The sequence below is a fragment of the Opisthorchis viverrini genome, assembly GCF_000715545.1.
Source record: "Opisthorchis viverrini unplaced genomic scaffold opera_v5_24, whole genome shotgun sequence".
Lineage (NCBI taxonomy): Eukaryota > Metazoa > Platyhelminthes > Trematoda > Opisthorchiida > Opisthorchiidae > Opisthorchis > Opisthorchis viverrini.
Genome location: NW_008751680.1, coordinates 1,754,109 through 1,772,129, shown reverse-complemented (window position 1 = coordinate 1,772,129; position 18,021 = coordinate 1,754,109). Strand labels below are relative to the sequence as shown.

At 46.0% G+C, this 18,021-nt stretch overlaps 2 protein-coding genes across 2 annotated transcripts in view; one reads left to right on the top strand and one right to left on the bottom strand.

The window, feature by feature from the left end:
* The window catches only part of T265_02100 (hypothetical protein), a gene marked incomplete at both ends in the record, with an annotated part of 3,794 nt that extends 2,781 nt beyond the window's left edge, over positions 1-1,013 (top strand). Inside the window, one exon of the mRNA XM_009166259.1 lies at positions 754-1,013. Within this exon, the coding sequence (XP_009164523.1) occupies positions 754-1,013 (260 nt within the window). The remainder of the gene's footprint in view (positions 1-753) is intronic.
* Positions 1-7,528, bottom strand: part of T265_02099 (hypothetical protein) — a gene marked incomplete at both ends in the record, with an annotated part of 33,392 nt that extends 25,864 nt beyond the window's left edge. The window contains 2 exons of the mRNA XM_009166258.1: positions 720-1,260; positions 7,312-7,528. Coding sequence (XP_009164522.1) covers positions 720-1,260; positions 7,312-7,420 — 650 coding nt within the window. The remainder of the gene's footprint in view (positions 1-719; positions 1,261-7,311) is intronic.
* Positions 7,529-18,021: the final 10,493 nt, after the last annotated feature.

Below are 18,021 nucleotides of genomic sequence, written 5' to 3'. Positions count from 1 at the left end.
CCACAACCAGTTGATACCTCTCCAAATCATTAACCTTCAGGATGAATCCTATGTATTCGTGACTGGGAACCACTATTTTATGGATAAGTTTAGAAGTACAAACGAAGATTATTACCATCAAATGTGAAATGTTCGTTGCCGACAGCGAAGGCAGCCCATGTTATATGGATTGCGCTGGCTAAGCTAAATAACTAACCATCTGCACATTCATTTCATTCAGCTACGAGCAACAAAACAATCGGTAGCGAGCATGAAAGCAGTAGACACAAAACTCAGTGACATTGATAGCCACTGTCTTTCCAGATGGGCAGTCCGGGATGAAACATACAGACGACAAAAACACCGATAGGCATGACACGGTAACTTCAAAAAAGCTATTGCCAACACCCACAAATAAATATCGAACAGCTGTGCCCTCAAGCTAACGCTTTTCATTGGCGGAAAGTGCAGTGTTTGTCTCCGCCCCATATTACCATATTATTGGTGACCGCTAATCCTACATTAAGAGTGGGAATCGTGCCCGCGTGAAAGAGGTAGCTAATTTTCGGGCAGTTTATGGGAAATCATTAGGTGGAAGAAAAAACAACAGTAACATGAGGCAACAGTTACGAGTAATCCTCGGAAAATTTGATGGGCAGCCAATCACAGTGAAGTTGCAAAAGGTGGGACCTGAGGACTGAACGATACAACAAGAACTGAAGAAAACGCAACAAGCATACCTGCTGGGGTCAACATGGTTGTGAACCTCTTCAGAAGAGAATGGTCCAGCTAACCTAGGAGATGAGCCCAAAGAAGACTTTGTAGTTGGCTTCCTCGAGAGTGATGGAGTGTCTGAAGTTGCCCGTGGATTTCTTCCAATTGTCGCAGATGAAGTGGATGCTTCAGATTGGGAAAGATTAACTAAAGTTTCCGAAGATGGTGAAAGTGTTGAACCGTTCTGCTGTAATCCGGGTGTTGAATCGGATGAAAATCCTGTCGAACACAGAGCAGGAAAATGGAACCGCGACAGCTGAGTTAACCGAGTACTAGCCGATGACATGCGGTGGATCCTTGGAAGAAAAGATGACGATGGTGCTGCTGGAGTCAGCTGGATTGGCGTAAGACGGAGTGGCGGAATGCGGTGTGCATTAAGTGGACCACCACGCAAACCGAGAACTAGACGAATGGTTGAACCAGCAGAAATAGAGTAGTCACGGAGACGACGATGGTCATCTAGCTCCCCGTTTTGCCATATGAGATGCTGTTGGGTAATCGGGATACCTGAAGTCAGAAATAGAAAGCAAAAAATATCAAGTAATACGTAAAGTAAATGGAGAGTAAAGATTGGCTAGGTGTTCAATACACCAAGTGAAACCAAGATGCCCGATCCACTTTGCCAACGCTTAACCGACCACTCTCATTCTGAACGGTAACCTTCATGGGGTAAGTGGGGCTAGATCAAAAAATTATTGAGCGATTTCTACAGTTTGCAGAAACGTGTACTTCAGGTTTATTCGGAATCAAAAGGACAGCGTCAGTAGATGCGCTTTTTGCTTCATATTAGGTTCGATTGAATTAAGCAAAGGTTGTTCTTATATTTTCTATGCACCGGTCTATGCACCGGACTGATGTATTGAGTGCTGACAACGCGATTGAGAAGCTCGGCGAATAGATCAAGAGCTACCTGATGAATGCGCCCGAACAACCAATATGCCAATACATTATCAATAACTCGTACTGGATGGTCACCAGATTATTCTATTTGTGCTGACTGTCAGTGCCCTTCTATGGGAGTCATTTCCCCGTTATCTCGGCGGTCATCTTTAACTAATGATCTACCAAACAGAAGTGGTTCTACAAGGATTTCATCCAACTCCGTTATTCATATCGACCGCGGGACGAGAACGTCGAAGATCATTTCCAACAAATCGACCCAGAAATACACAAACGTCCTAAAAATACCTGTAATTGCTGCCAATGCAGTTTAACTCGTCGCCAAATCGTGATAATTTGACTTTTCGGTGGGAGGTAGACGACGCTGTTAATCATCCCATTCGGTCTCCCGTCAATTCTCGTGAGTAACTTGGGACAACAACAAGATGCCGACTGACATAGACAACAACCCAGGAATGAGTCAACTCATGATCTTACTACTAATTCATTGCTACTGTCCATCGCACGTTTTTTGAGGCCAGATGTAATAAAATTTGACATGGCATCGGAAAAAAGACGGGTATTAGGAAACACTGTGTATTGATACCATAAAATCAACATGAAAGCCGTAAAGGAAGCGACTCAACATATTCGAAAAGGATGACTGGAACTGATGAAACGATACGTAGATAGTCTAGGAAAAGATGGTTCAAACTCTTAATTTGGACCGGATGTTTTCTTGCTCTGGGTTCAATGATGCAGCTAGTAGTAATGAGAACCGCTTAGCGACACCCTTCCATTGGGGCTGAATATCTTGACTTCGTGTTCAATTTCAGAATCTCGCACAGCGAAATTGAAATTTTGACTCTGCACATTCCAGTAAACTTCCGAACTGCGATATCGCACATAAAATCGATCCATCCTTAATGTAACCCAGGTATGGCTCACTTTGAGCCATATATGACACAACTCTAGAGTGGACCTCTACGCACTGTGGAGAGGAAATAAAAGAACAGAACTACCACGGCTATGTGAAAAAAGTACTCGAACAGTTCGACAAGGAGATAAGTCATTCGGCTCCAGGTGCATCTAAGTAGAAAGCACTTTCCTTAGAGTCGCAGGTCCGATCCGTTGTTGTGCCGATAACACAAACAAGGGTCGGTCTTTATGTCGAGTGACTAGCTCTTACTAAACCCAATGGTCGAATGGCAACCAAAAGCTACCACTTTGACTTGTTGGTCTGGGTTGAGTGTTGTGCTGGTCTCACACTGGCTTGGACTTCGTTCAACAGGTTTTATCAATGCCAAGAAGACTAATGGGGGACAGTCAAACTAAAAATAGTCAGTCCGCATACAATGACTAACCGTAAACTCGCAGCATGCTCTGCAACGGCGCTACCTTCTTTCGATGAAAGAAGAGTTACAAAAGATCGGTCCTAAAAACCGCATGCTCCGATCATCCAACGGTTGACCGTGACGGCCGCTGAATTTCGTCCCATACTATCAACACACAATTAAAATTTAATAACAATCAGATGCGGCTTCAAACGTTGTGCGCTGTCACATCAGTCATCAGACACACATGCTTGACTCCATCGGACTAAGCCAGTCCCCACCACCAAGCGGGTCGGACTATTCGGTCATTATCTCCTGGCGGAGAACCCATTCCCTACTACTCGCCATTTTGTGAGTCGGAGTAAAAGTCTCACGGTTGGGTAAAGAACCAATCCCCCTCCTGGACCTGAGTAGACAGCATGTATCACTGGCCCGTGAAGCTCTTCGTTCACCGACCCCTATTCACACTCCCTCCCCAACTTTCAGCTGATTCACCGCGGTCCACTAAGCTGTCAGTTACTTAAGCATTGTTCCATGTCTGAACTACCGCTCAAAAAAATAAACCAAAACAACCCTTTAATAAATTCAAAAGATCTAATCCACGTTGCAGATTCCAATTTCTGTATTCCCTGTGGAACCTGACAAGCGCCCACTGTTTAAAACTTGCTTCTCCTGTCTGTCGATGTCTCTAAAATACATAAACAAGAGCCTACTTTTCAATCAATTGGAAAAGTTTGGAACCGATTGGAAAGTCATCGTTTCAGAAGCGCTTGATAAAGAGTTCACTTTAGTCATGCAAATTAAATTAGAACTAGTAAACCTCACATCATTATTCGACATTTAGTCATGCACGTGCAATGGCTCGCGATCATATACGGAATGGGGGTTGCACCAACCCTATGGTTAAAAGCGCCTCATTGCAGTGGACGCCAATAAACAGCCGTCCTTGTGGTCACTAAAGGTAGGCGCAGGTCGGTGCGATAAACGCTATCTACTAGTGATGTTAACATACTTGACAGACTACAGTCCGGGAGCTGAAAAAGATGAGTTTTATCGAGATGTCACAACTGCTTGTTAGCAGGGACGGATATTGTCATCCCCGGTGGTGATGTGAACGCTTGGGTTGGGCGACTATGTCCGGAGTTAGCAGGCTTGAAATAGGAAAAATAGAATCGTTCAGCCATAACACTTTCGGTGCCTATCTGCCATGTCACCCAAAGGAAGCACGAGGGCTGCAATAGTGTCAGCTTGCTCAAGCCTAGATGGGGGCATTAAGGAGACACCTAAATGATAGATTTGAAGTGGATGCCCAGTGTAAGGATAATAGAGAGCGACTTCAGCTGTGTGAACATCGTTCATCGCTAGCCACCAAGAACTTTAGGTAGAAGAGCTTACATCGAGTTGCTTGGAGGCTACTAAACGCAATCCAGTTGCGGACTTAATTGGACCATATGGTATTCAATCGGGAGGGTCTCAAAGATTATCCTTCCTTCAGTGGCACACAAATTTATTTTGAACACGCCAGCCTGTTATAAATTCGCTTTGCGGTGGGACTAGACAGGGTGAGGTGGGACAATTCACTTAATAAACTTGAACCAGTTTTGCTAAGCTGTTCTAGATTGGAAACTACTGAAAACGCAGTCAGCTGATATTGGACATTGGTTGGATGAGCGAAAAGTGAAAGAAACCCAAGCCATCCGGTTCGATCACGTCTTGCGATCAACATCATTGTCAGTATCATATCCAGCTGCGAAAACTTCGCATTAGCCGTGTAGTGGTTATAAACGCCACAATTCCAGGGCAGAGGCGACAGCAGATACAATTGATGCGTCAATACAGGTATGCCAGTGGGTTTTTCATTGTGGAGGTAACAAGGCGAAGAGCTAAGCATTGAAGGCAACGGCTTGGACGCATGCTCGTCATTGGGCAATTTCTGACAATGGCTCTGACAATTGTGCCCCTTCTGAGGTCTCCATCCAGGGGAACGGCAATGACCAGTTCAGCTGAGTTATTGATGACTTTCATACTTCACTACCAAGCCATTGTTTGACGCCTCCTGGCTAGTTTCTGCCCTTCGTGTGGTTGTGTGGAAAGGGCTCGTCGGGGAAGTCGGTCGACTGGCATATGGAGCACTTGATCAAGCCAACGCAACATGTGGAGTGAGAATGAGTTACTTCTTCCAAAAACCATTCGAGGTTTAGTGGCAAATGCATAGTTCCCTTTGCGATAGGAGTGTGAAAGTAGTAGGGCGTTTCCCCCATAAGACCAACATGTCCACATTTATGGAAGCGGCGATGCTGCCTTCCCCCAAAGGAAGGGTTAGAAAAAATCAGCACACTCCAATCGAGCTGTGAGGCAGATGGTCTTCTGGCATGTGGAGTACATGTCCTAGCCAGCGTAACCAACGAACCGTAAGTAATCCATCTATCGGTAGGGAGGAGTTTCTACTTCCTAAGGCCATCTGGCGTACCTCAGTATTGCTAATCCGATGTTCCCATCACACCTGACCAATACTTCGGAGACACCGATGGTCAGGGCCCCGGTTAGGGCGTAAACAGACACGATGAACAGATAGCGGTTATCGATGCGTCTACGTGATACCCTCACAGGCGTTGCCAAATGAACTACGAACATGCGGCTATTCAACTAGATATCCATCAGCTCGATGGCTCAAAAACATGCTAACCCCAGCAGGCAGCTGCAGCTTCTTCTGGATCACCAGGGATGCGCAACCAGAAGCGGGTTCAGTGTACAATTAGGGGAAGTCTGTTGTTAGGCTTGCTTCAGAGTGCGAACACTTGACGCTGCCGAATGAACTGACCGTCTATTTGAAGAACGATTTACGGGGGTTAACAGCTGTGGTGGCCAATTTAACGGTGCAGATTGGCTGTCACGAACGGACCTGTCAGTTCTTAAGAATGAGCCTACTGTGATGTTGCTTGAAACAGGGTGAGGGGAACAAATATGTTGAAAAGAAAGGAGGCACAAGCAGTAGTTTTCGTCCTCTTAATCACACTACTGTATACAGCAACTTAAGCTATCCAACTGATGAGATCACGCAACGGTCGAGGACATGTGTTATTTTGCAATCTGTAGTTTTACGTGGGCTTGGATACTACAAGGGCACTGAGGGCTAGACGGGAGAACAATCAAGGTTACAAGCAAAAGTCTTCAGACCAAAAGCCCGAACACAAGGCAGTAGGAGTTGGAGCAGGACCTTTAGACGAATAACACGAGAATTCAGGTCAGAAACGCCAGTTGACATGCCACTACGACATCAAAACTGTTCCATTCCCTGAAAGCAGAGTGCCTGTAAACTGTCCGAGAATCTCAGTTTGTCACGCAGGGTTGATGATATCTGGAACTCCGTCAGCTGCCAAGGTGGAAGCTGATGACACTATTTGCAGCTGCACACTGCAATAATATGTGGGAGGCACATTGCACCGGTTGCAACAGCGTCAGATGGAAGGATGGGACGCAAACGGTCAGTTCCAAATGCACGGCTGAGCATTGAACACTAATGCAGATACCAGAGAGTGACCTAGTCGAAATACAGAATACTGAGGGGACATACTGATGCTAAATTGAACAGTTTTTTAAGTTAAGGGACAGTGAATGAACATTGAAAGACGGCTAACGCTAATAGACTTATTAACAAAACAAGCTACCGAGGGCTGTAACTTCAGTGTCTTTGACGGAGATCACGCATCGCATGAACATTTCGGAATGTTGTCTGTTCGAACCCTTCTAAGGTCTCTGACCGGCTTCTGGAAATTAATCCTATTTTTTATCCTTTCATGGATATGCCGCTGCAAAGAGCCTTATGATGGTCGTTGAGGATCCATCCAGTAGCAGCAAGCCTGTGGACATTAGTGGTCTGAAATAGGGAAGGACTGAACTTGTAATTTTTTCATGGTTTTGTGCCACATTGTACCACGGTGGACATTAGAAAGGACAAATGATGCTCCAATCAGGGCAGCCCCGTTCGGTCACTCAAGATTAGAGGGGATTTTGAGGGTATTTTCCGTCTCTCCCTCATGTACCAAATTGAAATTGCAATGTTTGTGGGGTAGTAAAGTTCTACAGGATGCCGTCAGTTTTGTGGCAACGGGGTCCCTTAAGGCAAAAATGGTCACACTATTTGATTGTAGACCGGTCGTTCTCAATATGGAACTTTTGAAAAGCATTCCACAGCTATTCACAACGAGCGACTGGAAAACGGGTTGTCAACTGGGCCGCGGCTCCAAATGCTCTAGTTACTTTAGGCCAGCTACCATTCCATAAAGATGAGGGAGGTAAACATATATTAGCATCAACCATCTACGATTCAAGGAAAACGACGTACCTTCAGCCCTCTGGATTTTTGACTTGATGGACATCACTGTTTCGGCAGGAGATACACGAAGCCCAAAAGATACACCGGTCAGCGTCTCAATAAACAGATCCATAAGCATGTTGTTGGTCCTTATTTGTCATCAATTACTATAAATTCCAGATTCACCGCTGTGACGGTGGACTTAGAAAGTCACGGAAGACCTCCGTCCAGCATTTCGAAATTTTCGCTGGTGTATTCCAACTAATTGACGAGTTAAAACAAAAGTCCTAGCGGTTCAAGAAGTTCACATGGCTTCATTCACTGCTACGTGGGATAGAGGATTTTCACCAGGAACTACGGATTTGGTTTGTTCTTATCGCTCAGTGGTAGCTTTCGCCTGAAGGGCACAAGCGAAAATAAGGTGCACCGGTGCTCTTTATGTCCCTAGTTCGGGACATTAAGATTAGAAGCTCGAGGTTCCACAAGCAAGCCGCTAAAATGCTCCGAAGTGGATACTAGATGCAGTATTATTAATTGTCTGGGGGGTGAGAAAGTCTGTTACCTAATAATGGCTTGCGCCCCGATCTTGAGAGCCCTGACGTATTCAGTCTTGTGATAGTTTGGTCACAGTTTAAGAACTCTCGGCCAGACCTTGTTCGAACAAAACATAAATAACTGTTCGGTCCCTTCAGAGTCGATAATACCACTGGAGAAATAGTTCAAGCACCCCGGAATATGATTCATATTCAACGGATTTGAGGCCAGCAACAATCTTCTTAGCGGCTCGCTCAGAGAGGGCGCGTAATTCTCGTGTTTTGAATAGACAACTTGGTTGACCTAATCAAAAACTCTCTGACGTGTGCCACGTAAGGGGTAAGAAAATCCATGTTTGTAATCTACAGGAGGTGCGCCGTATCATCCGCAGAACGATAAATGCCTTTTGAGCCGATCTCTCATGGTTGGGTGAGGAGGACGTGCTTGAAAGGAGACCCACAGCTAAATCTTTTCGGGTATCTATCCTTGTATTGTACTCTGGTTTATTCCTACTATTCACAATGGGTTCGTACAAGAACTGCTAGCAGACTGCTCGTGAAGTGGATTAAGCGTGTGTTTGAATCTTGTTGCGGATCCGGTTCGCCTGTCTGAAAGGCTTTGAAGATAACGGAGCTGCACCATTCACAATGGTGTGACTCCGCAACTTTGCTGATACATGATAATGTGAGGCGGAACAAAAACCATACCGGCTAAATGAAATGGATAAATTGCACCATTTCGACGGCCGGGATTTCAGCGAGATACTCTACGAGAATAAATTACTGACGCCAAATTACCGTCGCAATCCTAAGATGTAGATGTATGCATGGGAGATATTTAGATGAAAAACGGCAAATGGGGAAGGTGAACAAAAAGCAGTAGAATAGCTGATGAGGAAAAGTAATAAGTTCGTTAAGGGTGACCAACGTTGCATGGAAAGCAGTTATCGACACGAATGGCCACGTCTATGAGTTCATTCGTGTGTTGGATAAAGGCGGATGAAAGTTAATCGTGGATGAAGAGTAAACATGTTCAAAGAGATTAACAATGTGATCTCGGAGAGTAATGAACTGGGATACACTCAAGGTTGGAGAGATTTCCAGCTGTAAAGTGGATGGCCTCGAAAGGATGGAATTATGACACAAGAGCAGTTCGGCCTGGTTAAAAGTCAGGAGGGTGGAAGCATTTTTGTTCCATTGTGCCGTAAATTTTCCAGACGGATAACTTCACGAATCAACCAACCGTGGAATACGATTCCGCAAAAATGAGCAAAATAAAACAGGATACACCTAAACGAGTTGGGGCATAGTAGGTTTCAGAAAAGTTAGACAGAATGGGACAGATAACTTTCTCCCCCTGGTCGAGGAATAAATGGCCAAAACAATAAATTGCAGAGTTGACCGTAATCACGTAAGCTTTTCGGTTATTACTATAAGGAAAAGGTCGAGGAACTGGGGAAATATGAGGAATGCGTACCTAATGAACATGGACTGTCTAATTGAAGTTATGGGGGAGATTTTAGTTTCGGTTTCTCTCAGGTTTCGCACACTCGATTTACTGGGGGCCCTACCTCGTATCATTAACGTATGGCGGCTCTTTAGGGCCGCCTAAATGAATAAAACACATAAGGTTATTGAAACAATCGTGAAAGAGTACTAGAAACAACGTAGGCTTCACTAACGTTTTCATGGCACCATCGGAGATAGTTCGATCCCCTGGGAGCACACCAAACCACGAGCAATCAGATGCCAGGCATTCCCATTGTTATGCTGAACGCTTGAGAGGTCGTAGAATGTAGAGGAGGGTCAGTGAGAATGTATTTGAACCAACATTGGCCTCAGGATCTAGGCGCAGTCCGAAGTGAGGCGTAAGGTTTGTAACGCGGGACCCACGCGAAACATGCTTGGTCACGCGTGGAGATTTGTTCGTGTACAGACGAAGAGCCGGTGGAGATAATGCAGACGGGCGAATGGAATGTAAACCTAGATCGCCCTTCGGAACAAGAAATAACTTACGAAACAGCCATACTGAAACGCGACAAGGCACCAGGATCGGACGGTTTGTATCCAGCTCCCTACAAAGAGGTGACCGACCTGAAAAAGCTTATTGGTGCTATATTGGACGAGGAGAAAGTGCCTGCAGAATGGGGCATGTCGACAGTTATCCACATCTTCAAAAAGGGTACACGGATGCTATGTGAGAACCACCGTGGCATCAGCCTGTTAGCTGTGGCATCGAAGGTGCTCTCTGGCCTTATCCTTCGAAGGTTGACTGAACACAGGGAGAGACAGATCCGTGAAAACCAAGCTGGGTTCCGTCCTGCAAGAGGTTGCATCGACCATATCTTCACCCTCCGACAGATTCTGGAACAGCGACACTGCTTCCAGCAACCAACAATGGTTGTTTTTCTTGATCTGAAAGCTGCCTTTGACTCTGTGGACCGCCAAGCACTATGGCAGTGTCTGTGGAGCAAAGGTGTCCCCCATAAATTCTTGAACCTCATTAAGGCGCTGTACGCCAACTCCCGCGGCCGTGTAAAGGTCTACGGGAAGCTCTCTCCTGAGTTCACCACATCAAGTGGTGTCCGACAGGGTTGTCCTCTTTCACCTTTCCTCTTTAACTTCGTCATTGATACGATCATGGAAGACTCACTACCAGCCTCTAATGCCTGTGGGGTCGAAGTGCTCCCTGGGCCTCCGCTCACAGACATCGAGTACGCAGACGACATAGCTCTTCTAGGATCTGACCCCGTGGCATTGCAAACAATACTAAGTAATCTAAATAATTCTGCCTCGCGGTTTGGTATGTGCTTCACACCTGCAAAGTGTAAAGTGCTACTGCAAGACTGGGTGGGCTCGAACCCTAGCCTCATGCTTGCGGATGAACCGATTGAGGTAGTAGACAAATTTGTCTACCTGGGCAGCTGTATCAGTCCCGGTGGTCTCGCGAAAGATGATATTTCCATCCGGATTGGGAAGGCCAGAGCAGCTTTTGCGAACCTACGTCACCTGTGGCGTAGGCGTGACATCAGTTTCTCTGTCAAGGGTCGGGTTTACAATGCTGCGGTGCGCTCCATATTACTATATGGATCAGAAACCTGGCCGCTGCGCGCCGAGGACGTCAAAAGACTTTCAGTGTTTGACCATCGATGTCTTCGGAGCATTGCCCGAATCTGGTGGGAACACGGGATCAGCAATGTTGAAGTACGTCGAATGGTATTCGGGAAAAATAACTCACCCTCGATAGATGCACTGATCACACTGCACAGGTTGCGCTGGCTTGGCCACGTGCTGCGTATGCCAGGCGACCGACTTCCTCGAAGGGCTCTTTTCGCTCAACCATGTGAAGGGTGGAAGAGAGCCAGAGGCGGTCAAACAATGACTTGGCAGTGAAGTATGAAAGCCATTACCCGCAAACTCAGCCGCGCTGGTCATTGCCGTCTTCCTGAATGGGGGCCCCGAGACGGGCCACATCAATGGCTGGAGACATTATCAGACATGGCCCACTCGCGCCCTCAGTGGCGCTCGTGCATCCAAGCTATTGCCTTCAATGCATAGCTGCTTTTCCAACCCCCCACTTGACAAACCACTGACAGTGCTGGGTTTATGCAGCAGTTTATCAGCTCCCGCCTACAGCGTGCAGAAATTTACTCCTCAAATCATCGGTGAACAAACCTGCGGCAGCTACAACCACTGTACGACGAGTACGCGGTTATTACAGCTGACAATGACGATGATGATGACGGGCGAATATTTGTGTAAAATTCGTTATTCTGCAGGGGATGTGTGAGGCCCTCGTGACAGCGGTTACCTGAGATGTACAGATCGCCACCATTGTGGAAAGGACGTGCAACCACACAACTCCAGGGGAACGCGGGCTAGATAAGCAGGCAGCAACGTAAGCTTGTGCTGAAGTGCAAGGACTCCAGTCGTAACCGGAGGCCTTATGGTGGCTGTGCTTCGAACAGGAATGACCACGCCGGCCACAGATGAGGATGGCGTGCCACTACTTCGTTGTCTTATTACCTAGAATACGATATCCGGCATACAGGTGTTGGATGGCTGCCTGTGTCGGCTGATTGTACAGACAACTGCAAGATCCTAAGCATTATCAGCTGATGTCAGGATGAGGTAGCGCCCTAAAGTCCGTGGGAATGGTGAAGAGGGATTATATTAATTATGAGGCCGGTGTGGTGGAAAAGCAGCTTTGGAGATAGCTTCCTGTGGGATGGTAGCTATGCCTTATTCTGTCCCCTGCAGCACAACGTAGCATCGCAGAGATCCTCTGGCTGGAGCTGAGCACCGTTTCGAGGTACAGTACACCAGGTCTTCGAGTCATGTGTCTCCGATTTTGCTGTCGGTTAGTCAGGCTGCACCTACGTCCGGACTGCTACATCCTTCTATCTGGAGAAAAGAATTCGGTTGATACAATTCCTCTGCATTTTTGTGAGGTATGGGTTGATATTGCTTTTCCCGGATAATTTTGGGGTAATTTTTCCAGGATGGGTCGTTTCATTAATCTGCTTGATTGATGCGATGGCCATGGTGGTATAAATTTGAAGGAAGGTAGCTCCGGCGGTAAAGAACGTCCTGGAAGAGGATGACTTACTTAACCCTGCCCCGGGTCAAACGGGTGGTGATCTCATCCCCATTCAGCGAATATTGATGCAAGTTATATCCAGTGATGTAACGCGCTGGCAGACCATAATGTTGTGGAATAGAGTAAGATTTGGTGCCATTCCACCGTTGTGAACGTGTCCGAGACTGTGAAGGAGAAGACCAGAGCGTGGAGCTGAAAGATTATTCCAGCTTATTGTAGGACCGTTGAGAAACTGAAAACTATATCGTAGGTGCAATCAAGGTAGGCCGCCGAATAGGGGAGATTTGGCAACTGAAATTCGTCCTTCTTTGAGGATGACGGTTAGGAGCAAAGAAGGCCGACAAGCTGCCAACTATCACCTCTGATGCCTAGGTTGTACCAGAGCGCATCTGTAGTTTTCTGCTGGGAGACAACCAGAGCTTACAGACAAGAGAATTGCCTAACCAGCAACAGTGTGCACACCACCATTCTATACTTATGCGTATAACAGTGTTCGTGTGCTTATCGCAATGATCGAACTCCAATGTCCTCATTCTCCATGACCGTTCAAGATCTTGTCAGGAATACGAAGCACCAAGATGTACGGGTAAGAAAAACGTTATTCGGTGCCTGTGTGAACTATCGATGCAGTTGTCATAAGCCCATTAGGGCTTTTCACTGACGGTCGCGTGGCGGCCGGATGTAATTGTGGATCCCGGTAGGGTTGGGCATCACCGATGCTCTGCCCGGCAACGTGAAGGTCTGCAGAGATCCAGCTGACCTAGAGGCGCTGAAAGACAGGGTTTTCTGGGTGGGTAACGAGGTTAAACTTGGTGTGGTTGTGCTCGGTGCTAGTAGATCGGTGGACGGTAGCACCAGGAGGAAGTGTCAGAAGCTCGTGAAGACGTATACTACGTTTGTCTCAAAGAACTACAACTGAAATGAGGAAACAGGAACTCATCAGACACTTCATCCCATGCAAGTGCAATCCAATCGGAATTCAAATCGCACGCCGAACATACATAAGCTGAACCCGCAGATACAAAAATGAAAGCGAACCGCGTCGGCGGTTGTGATGTGGCCAGGAATACGTCTACCTAATTTTGACTCACCTTATACTTGATCAGACAAAGCAGACAACCAGGAATATCGGCCGTGACGTACCACTGACAACCAGACTACAAACAGTGACCAATCCCGGCAAAGTTCACGCCGTCGTCAGTGTACGCAGGAATAACTTGTCATAAATTCACCGATCGTATCCAGTGGCCGAGTGAGCTCAAAAACGCATCAATCTAAAAACCTGATAGGCGACTGAAATGTTGCTGCACCCGATCCAGATTAAAGAGCTTTGTACAAATCCCTAAAAACGTTGACCACGGAACCAATTCCCGTTCTGTGCCTACTCGGCGGCTTCACCAGATCCGTTGTTTTGGTTCCTCGTTCGCAGGCAGAGTATCGTGTCAGGCACGACACCTTTTATTTTCTCGCCCCGTTTTGGTTCACCCTTGCCTGCAAATCTCGTTTCAGTCAGACGATTTCCCAAAAAGAAAACAGCAGTAGTAACTGTGCTTCCTCGTTAGTGTCGGTTGATGAGTGGCCACCTCTAAATCAAACGGTGCCCACTAACTGTGACACCGGTCACTTTCCGCGCAACCTCCCGTACTCGCAAATCCCGCCAGTCATTCTCTATTCTCACTGTAACATTATGACCATTCCTAACGAAATCCAACCCTCCATTTGGGAATAAACAATATTATTATTATCCTTTTGGCATAACTAGACACTTGTTCAAGTGGTTTAATTCTTGCCTGTCTAAAGGGATCCAATTGACAAAACTTGTGGCGAACAGTCATCTCCGCTATCGACAATTTTTGTAGTTCTTCAAGGGCGTGTGTACATTTCTGTGCACCATAAAGCAGTGTCACGCGTTTAATGTTTTCTACGTGCAAAAATTTTCCTGCATTTGTAATCTTCTACACCCGAAGTGACGTTCGCAGATTTTGTATCGTGTCAGGCACGACACCTTTTATTTTCTCGCCCCGTTTTGGTTCACCCTTGCCTGCAAATCTCGTTTCAGTCAGACGATTTCCCAAAAAGAAAACAGCAGTAGTAACTGTGCTTCCTCGTTAGTGTCGGTTGATGAGTGGCCACCTCTAAATCAAACGGTGCCCACTAACTGTGACACCGGTCACTTTCCGCGCAACCTCCCGTACTCGCAAATCCCGCCAGTCATTCTCTATTCTCACTGTAACATTATGACCATTCCTAACGAAATCCAACCCTCCATTTGGGAATAAACAATATTATTATTATCCTTTTGGCATAACTAGACACTTGTTCAAGTGGTTTAATTCTTGCCTGTCTAAAGGGATCCAATTGACAAAACTTGTGGCGAACAGTCATCTCCGCTATCGACAATTTTTGTAGTTCTTCAAGGGCGTGTGTACATTTCTGTGCACCATAAAGCAGTGTCACGCGTTTAATGTTTTCTACGTGCAAAAATTTTCCTGCATTTGTAATCTTCTACACCCGAAGTGACAGGCTGGAAAATGGCAACGACCATTGCTGAGGACAATATATAAAAATGCACTCCCGTTCCCCACCGGTGACTTTTCTTACCGAAGCAGAGTGGGTCATGACTAGACCCGCTTTGTGCTCAATCAAACCATTCATTCCGATAGGTTATTCTGAAAAACAGGGTTTCCGAAGTTGTACCGAGTAGAGGATTGTAGAAGGAGATGAGAACGGCGCGCTCAACTTTTCTCAGGCGGAAGTTGGGTTCTCGAACTCGTCGCATACAGAGAGAACACAAGAGGTTGGTGCGTGGGCAAGTTCTTTTTGGTGTGCTGCTGTAAGTTCATTAGTGGTAAATAAAATAATGGAGCCAGGAATGACCATTGCTGAAGAGAAAAAAATCCACTAGGATTTGGAGATGTGGTGTAGAAGACAGCCTTTCAAAAATGTGCTCCCGTGCACCACAATTAGACGGCCAACTATTCTCCGCGCTCCGTGCAACTGAAACCCTCTTGTTTCAAGGAACTATTTTTATAAGTTCTACGGATTTTGATTAAACATTTCATTTTCATGGTTATTTGCCGTCAATGTCTATTTCCTTTCGATGATATCAAAATGTGGTGAAGTTAACGGCATTTTATCCTCAAACCGGTGTTTTAAACCTACTTTGTAACTTGTACTGCATCTGCGAAAGATAATCTGTCGTTGAGTGTTTATCATTACCTTTGAAGTAGTACCGTGATTCCAGAAATTGGTTTCTTGGTCCTTTTTCGTGAAGTGCCACGCGCCACAAGTGCTTAAGGCTGATGTCCGTACCGGGCATAATATCTTGCTTCTAAAGTCCCGTACACTCTCCTACCGCCGTTGAATAATCCTACGCCCAAGACCACCGCGGCCCGAGCTTATTATTGTCAATAATTTCGCCTACACTGTGTGTTGCACCAGATGCATTTGAGACACCAAATATTGCCCCCTATCTCCGCCGCAAATTCACTGAATTCGTCGAACTCATTCTGAACTCTCTTGCTTGCCTCTACATGTGGCGATACTTTTCCCCAGCTCACCACCTGTTTACCAGGGGTTGTTCCCGCAACCGCCTGGGTGCACTAAGCACAACTATACCGTTTTGTGGTCCCTGGATAACTTTTTTCTTGTGACACTGCTACCAATCCATTTGTGACTCAACTTCCCCAATCTTCTGTGCAAGTTATCGAAGAACAAATCTGAGATTGTCGTACTCTGTTCTCGCGCTTCACTGAATCGATTTTGTAGGCTAGCTAAGGTTAGTTGATTTCATCTTAAGGTTCTTTTTTTGAGTCGCTTCTACGCTTTGGTGTGTACCAAAAACGCTTACTTTTAGTTTCTAGAACAATTGTGAAATTTACTTCTCCTCGTGGACTTCAGGAAAACGTTTGGGGAATCATGCACGTATTTCAACAGAATAAGAATGAATTTCTCTATCCTGTCATTGGCATCATGACTGGTAGTGTTTGTCAGAGTTTCCAAATGCGGCATCGATATTTTGCCAACAGTGGTCCTGATAAATTGTCTTTCAAATTTTTCCTCACCTAACAGAATACCTGGGCCTGAAGGTGTTGCATTATCCGCCTGGATTTTTCTCCTCCTGATGAAATATCCAGTAGCCCCGGTTCGCTAGTTTTGAGCCAAAAGTAAGACTGTTGGTTGGCTTGCCGCCAACTGGTCCGGTGAAATGCATGAAGACATTAAGCTCCTCTAGCAGTTGGGTAGACTGGACTAGAGAGCACACCCTATCTTGTCGTACCTTGGAACGAACAGATGCAAACGCCATTGCAGATGTATAGGTGGCCGACCCAGTGCCACAGTTTTGGCACCAATCTCCGCGTTCAGCACAAGAAACACGGAACGCAGACCTTGAGCCTCGGCCACGCCACCGGCTTCAGCCTGTCTGGTCCTAGCATTATAACAAAAATTGCCATTTTGGAAGGAGAACTTAAAATATAGCAAAATAAAAATGCTCTCGCTCCCGCCATCTAACCCAAACAGACCAGAACCGGCGTCGCGAAGCTTTGTGAGAAATTATTTTAAAACGCCTATCCCCGCTTCCCTGCGGTGTGTTTGCGCCACACCCATCCGAAACACAAATAACACATTGATCTACCTTAAATCATTGTTCGAGCTACTGCTGTCATACACCTTAAATCACTGCTGCTATAGACATTAACATCTTCCTAAATTAAATAAGCATCTCGTTCTCGCGGCATGAGGTGTGTGGTGTTCGCGTTTTTGGGGCGCAAGTATATTACTGTCCTAAATATCTTCCTTGTAAACCGCGTCGGTAAGAAGTGAGTGATTATAACCAACTCTGGCTTAATTTTATCCCTGGCACACTAATAACTAATATTCGCTCTTTCTCCTCTCACTCACAACCTAGCTGGCTCGTTTTTTCTCCTGGACGGCAATAGAAGTACTCACCACCCAATCTGTTTACTAAGTGGAACAACGAATATCCCCGTCGGTCGAAAATTCAGCAGCTAATCCTAAAGACCCAAGATCCACTCCGACTGCCTGCCCGTAGTTTAGTACGCTTCCGTTAGTTCTAGATCGTTGGTGTCACCCGTGCAAACGAGCCCGTCATAATCCAAGTCGTTGGCCATCCTGTTTCATTGTCGACTCGTTCTGTTCGTAAGTTCACTCATTCTTCGCATGTCTATCATTTGGTTCTATGCAAGTTAAAAACATCTGCCTCAATAGCGCAGGCCAAAAACTGCTAGCACTCCTCAAAACCAGCGAGTGCACCTGTTTTATTCCAATCCAAATTTTTCTGCCTATGGCCTCAGTTGATTATCCAGCGACTAAAGGTCATCCCGTTTTGGGAGCGGTTGAAAGCTCTCAAGCTTCATTCCAAAGTTCTTTCCCTCAGCCGAAATTTCAGGGACCTACCATTTCACCATTATTAGCATTATCTTTTCACCAGCACCCCAGTGCCCTCCTTATTTCATCCGAAGCCGCAGTGATTTGATCATGCTCATTTTGGCACAAAATTGTTTGTGTAAAATACGTTTGTTTTTCGGTGCATGTCCCATTCCGGAGTCTCTGAGTACCCTTCACAAGCGCCATTTTTGCTGTTTT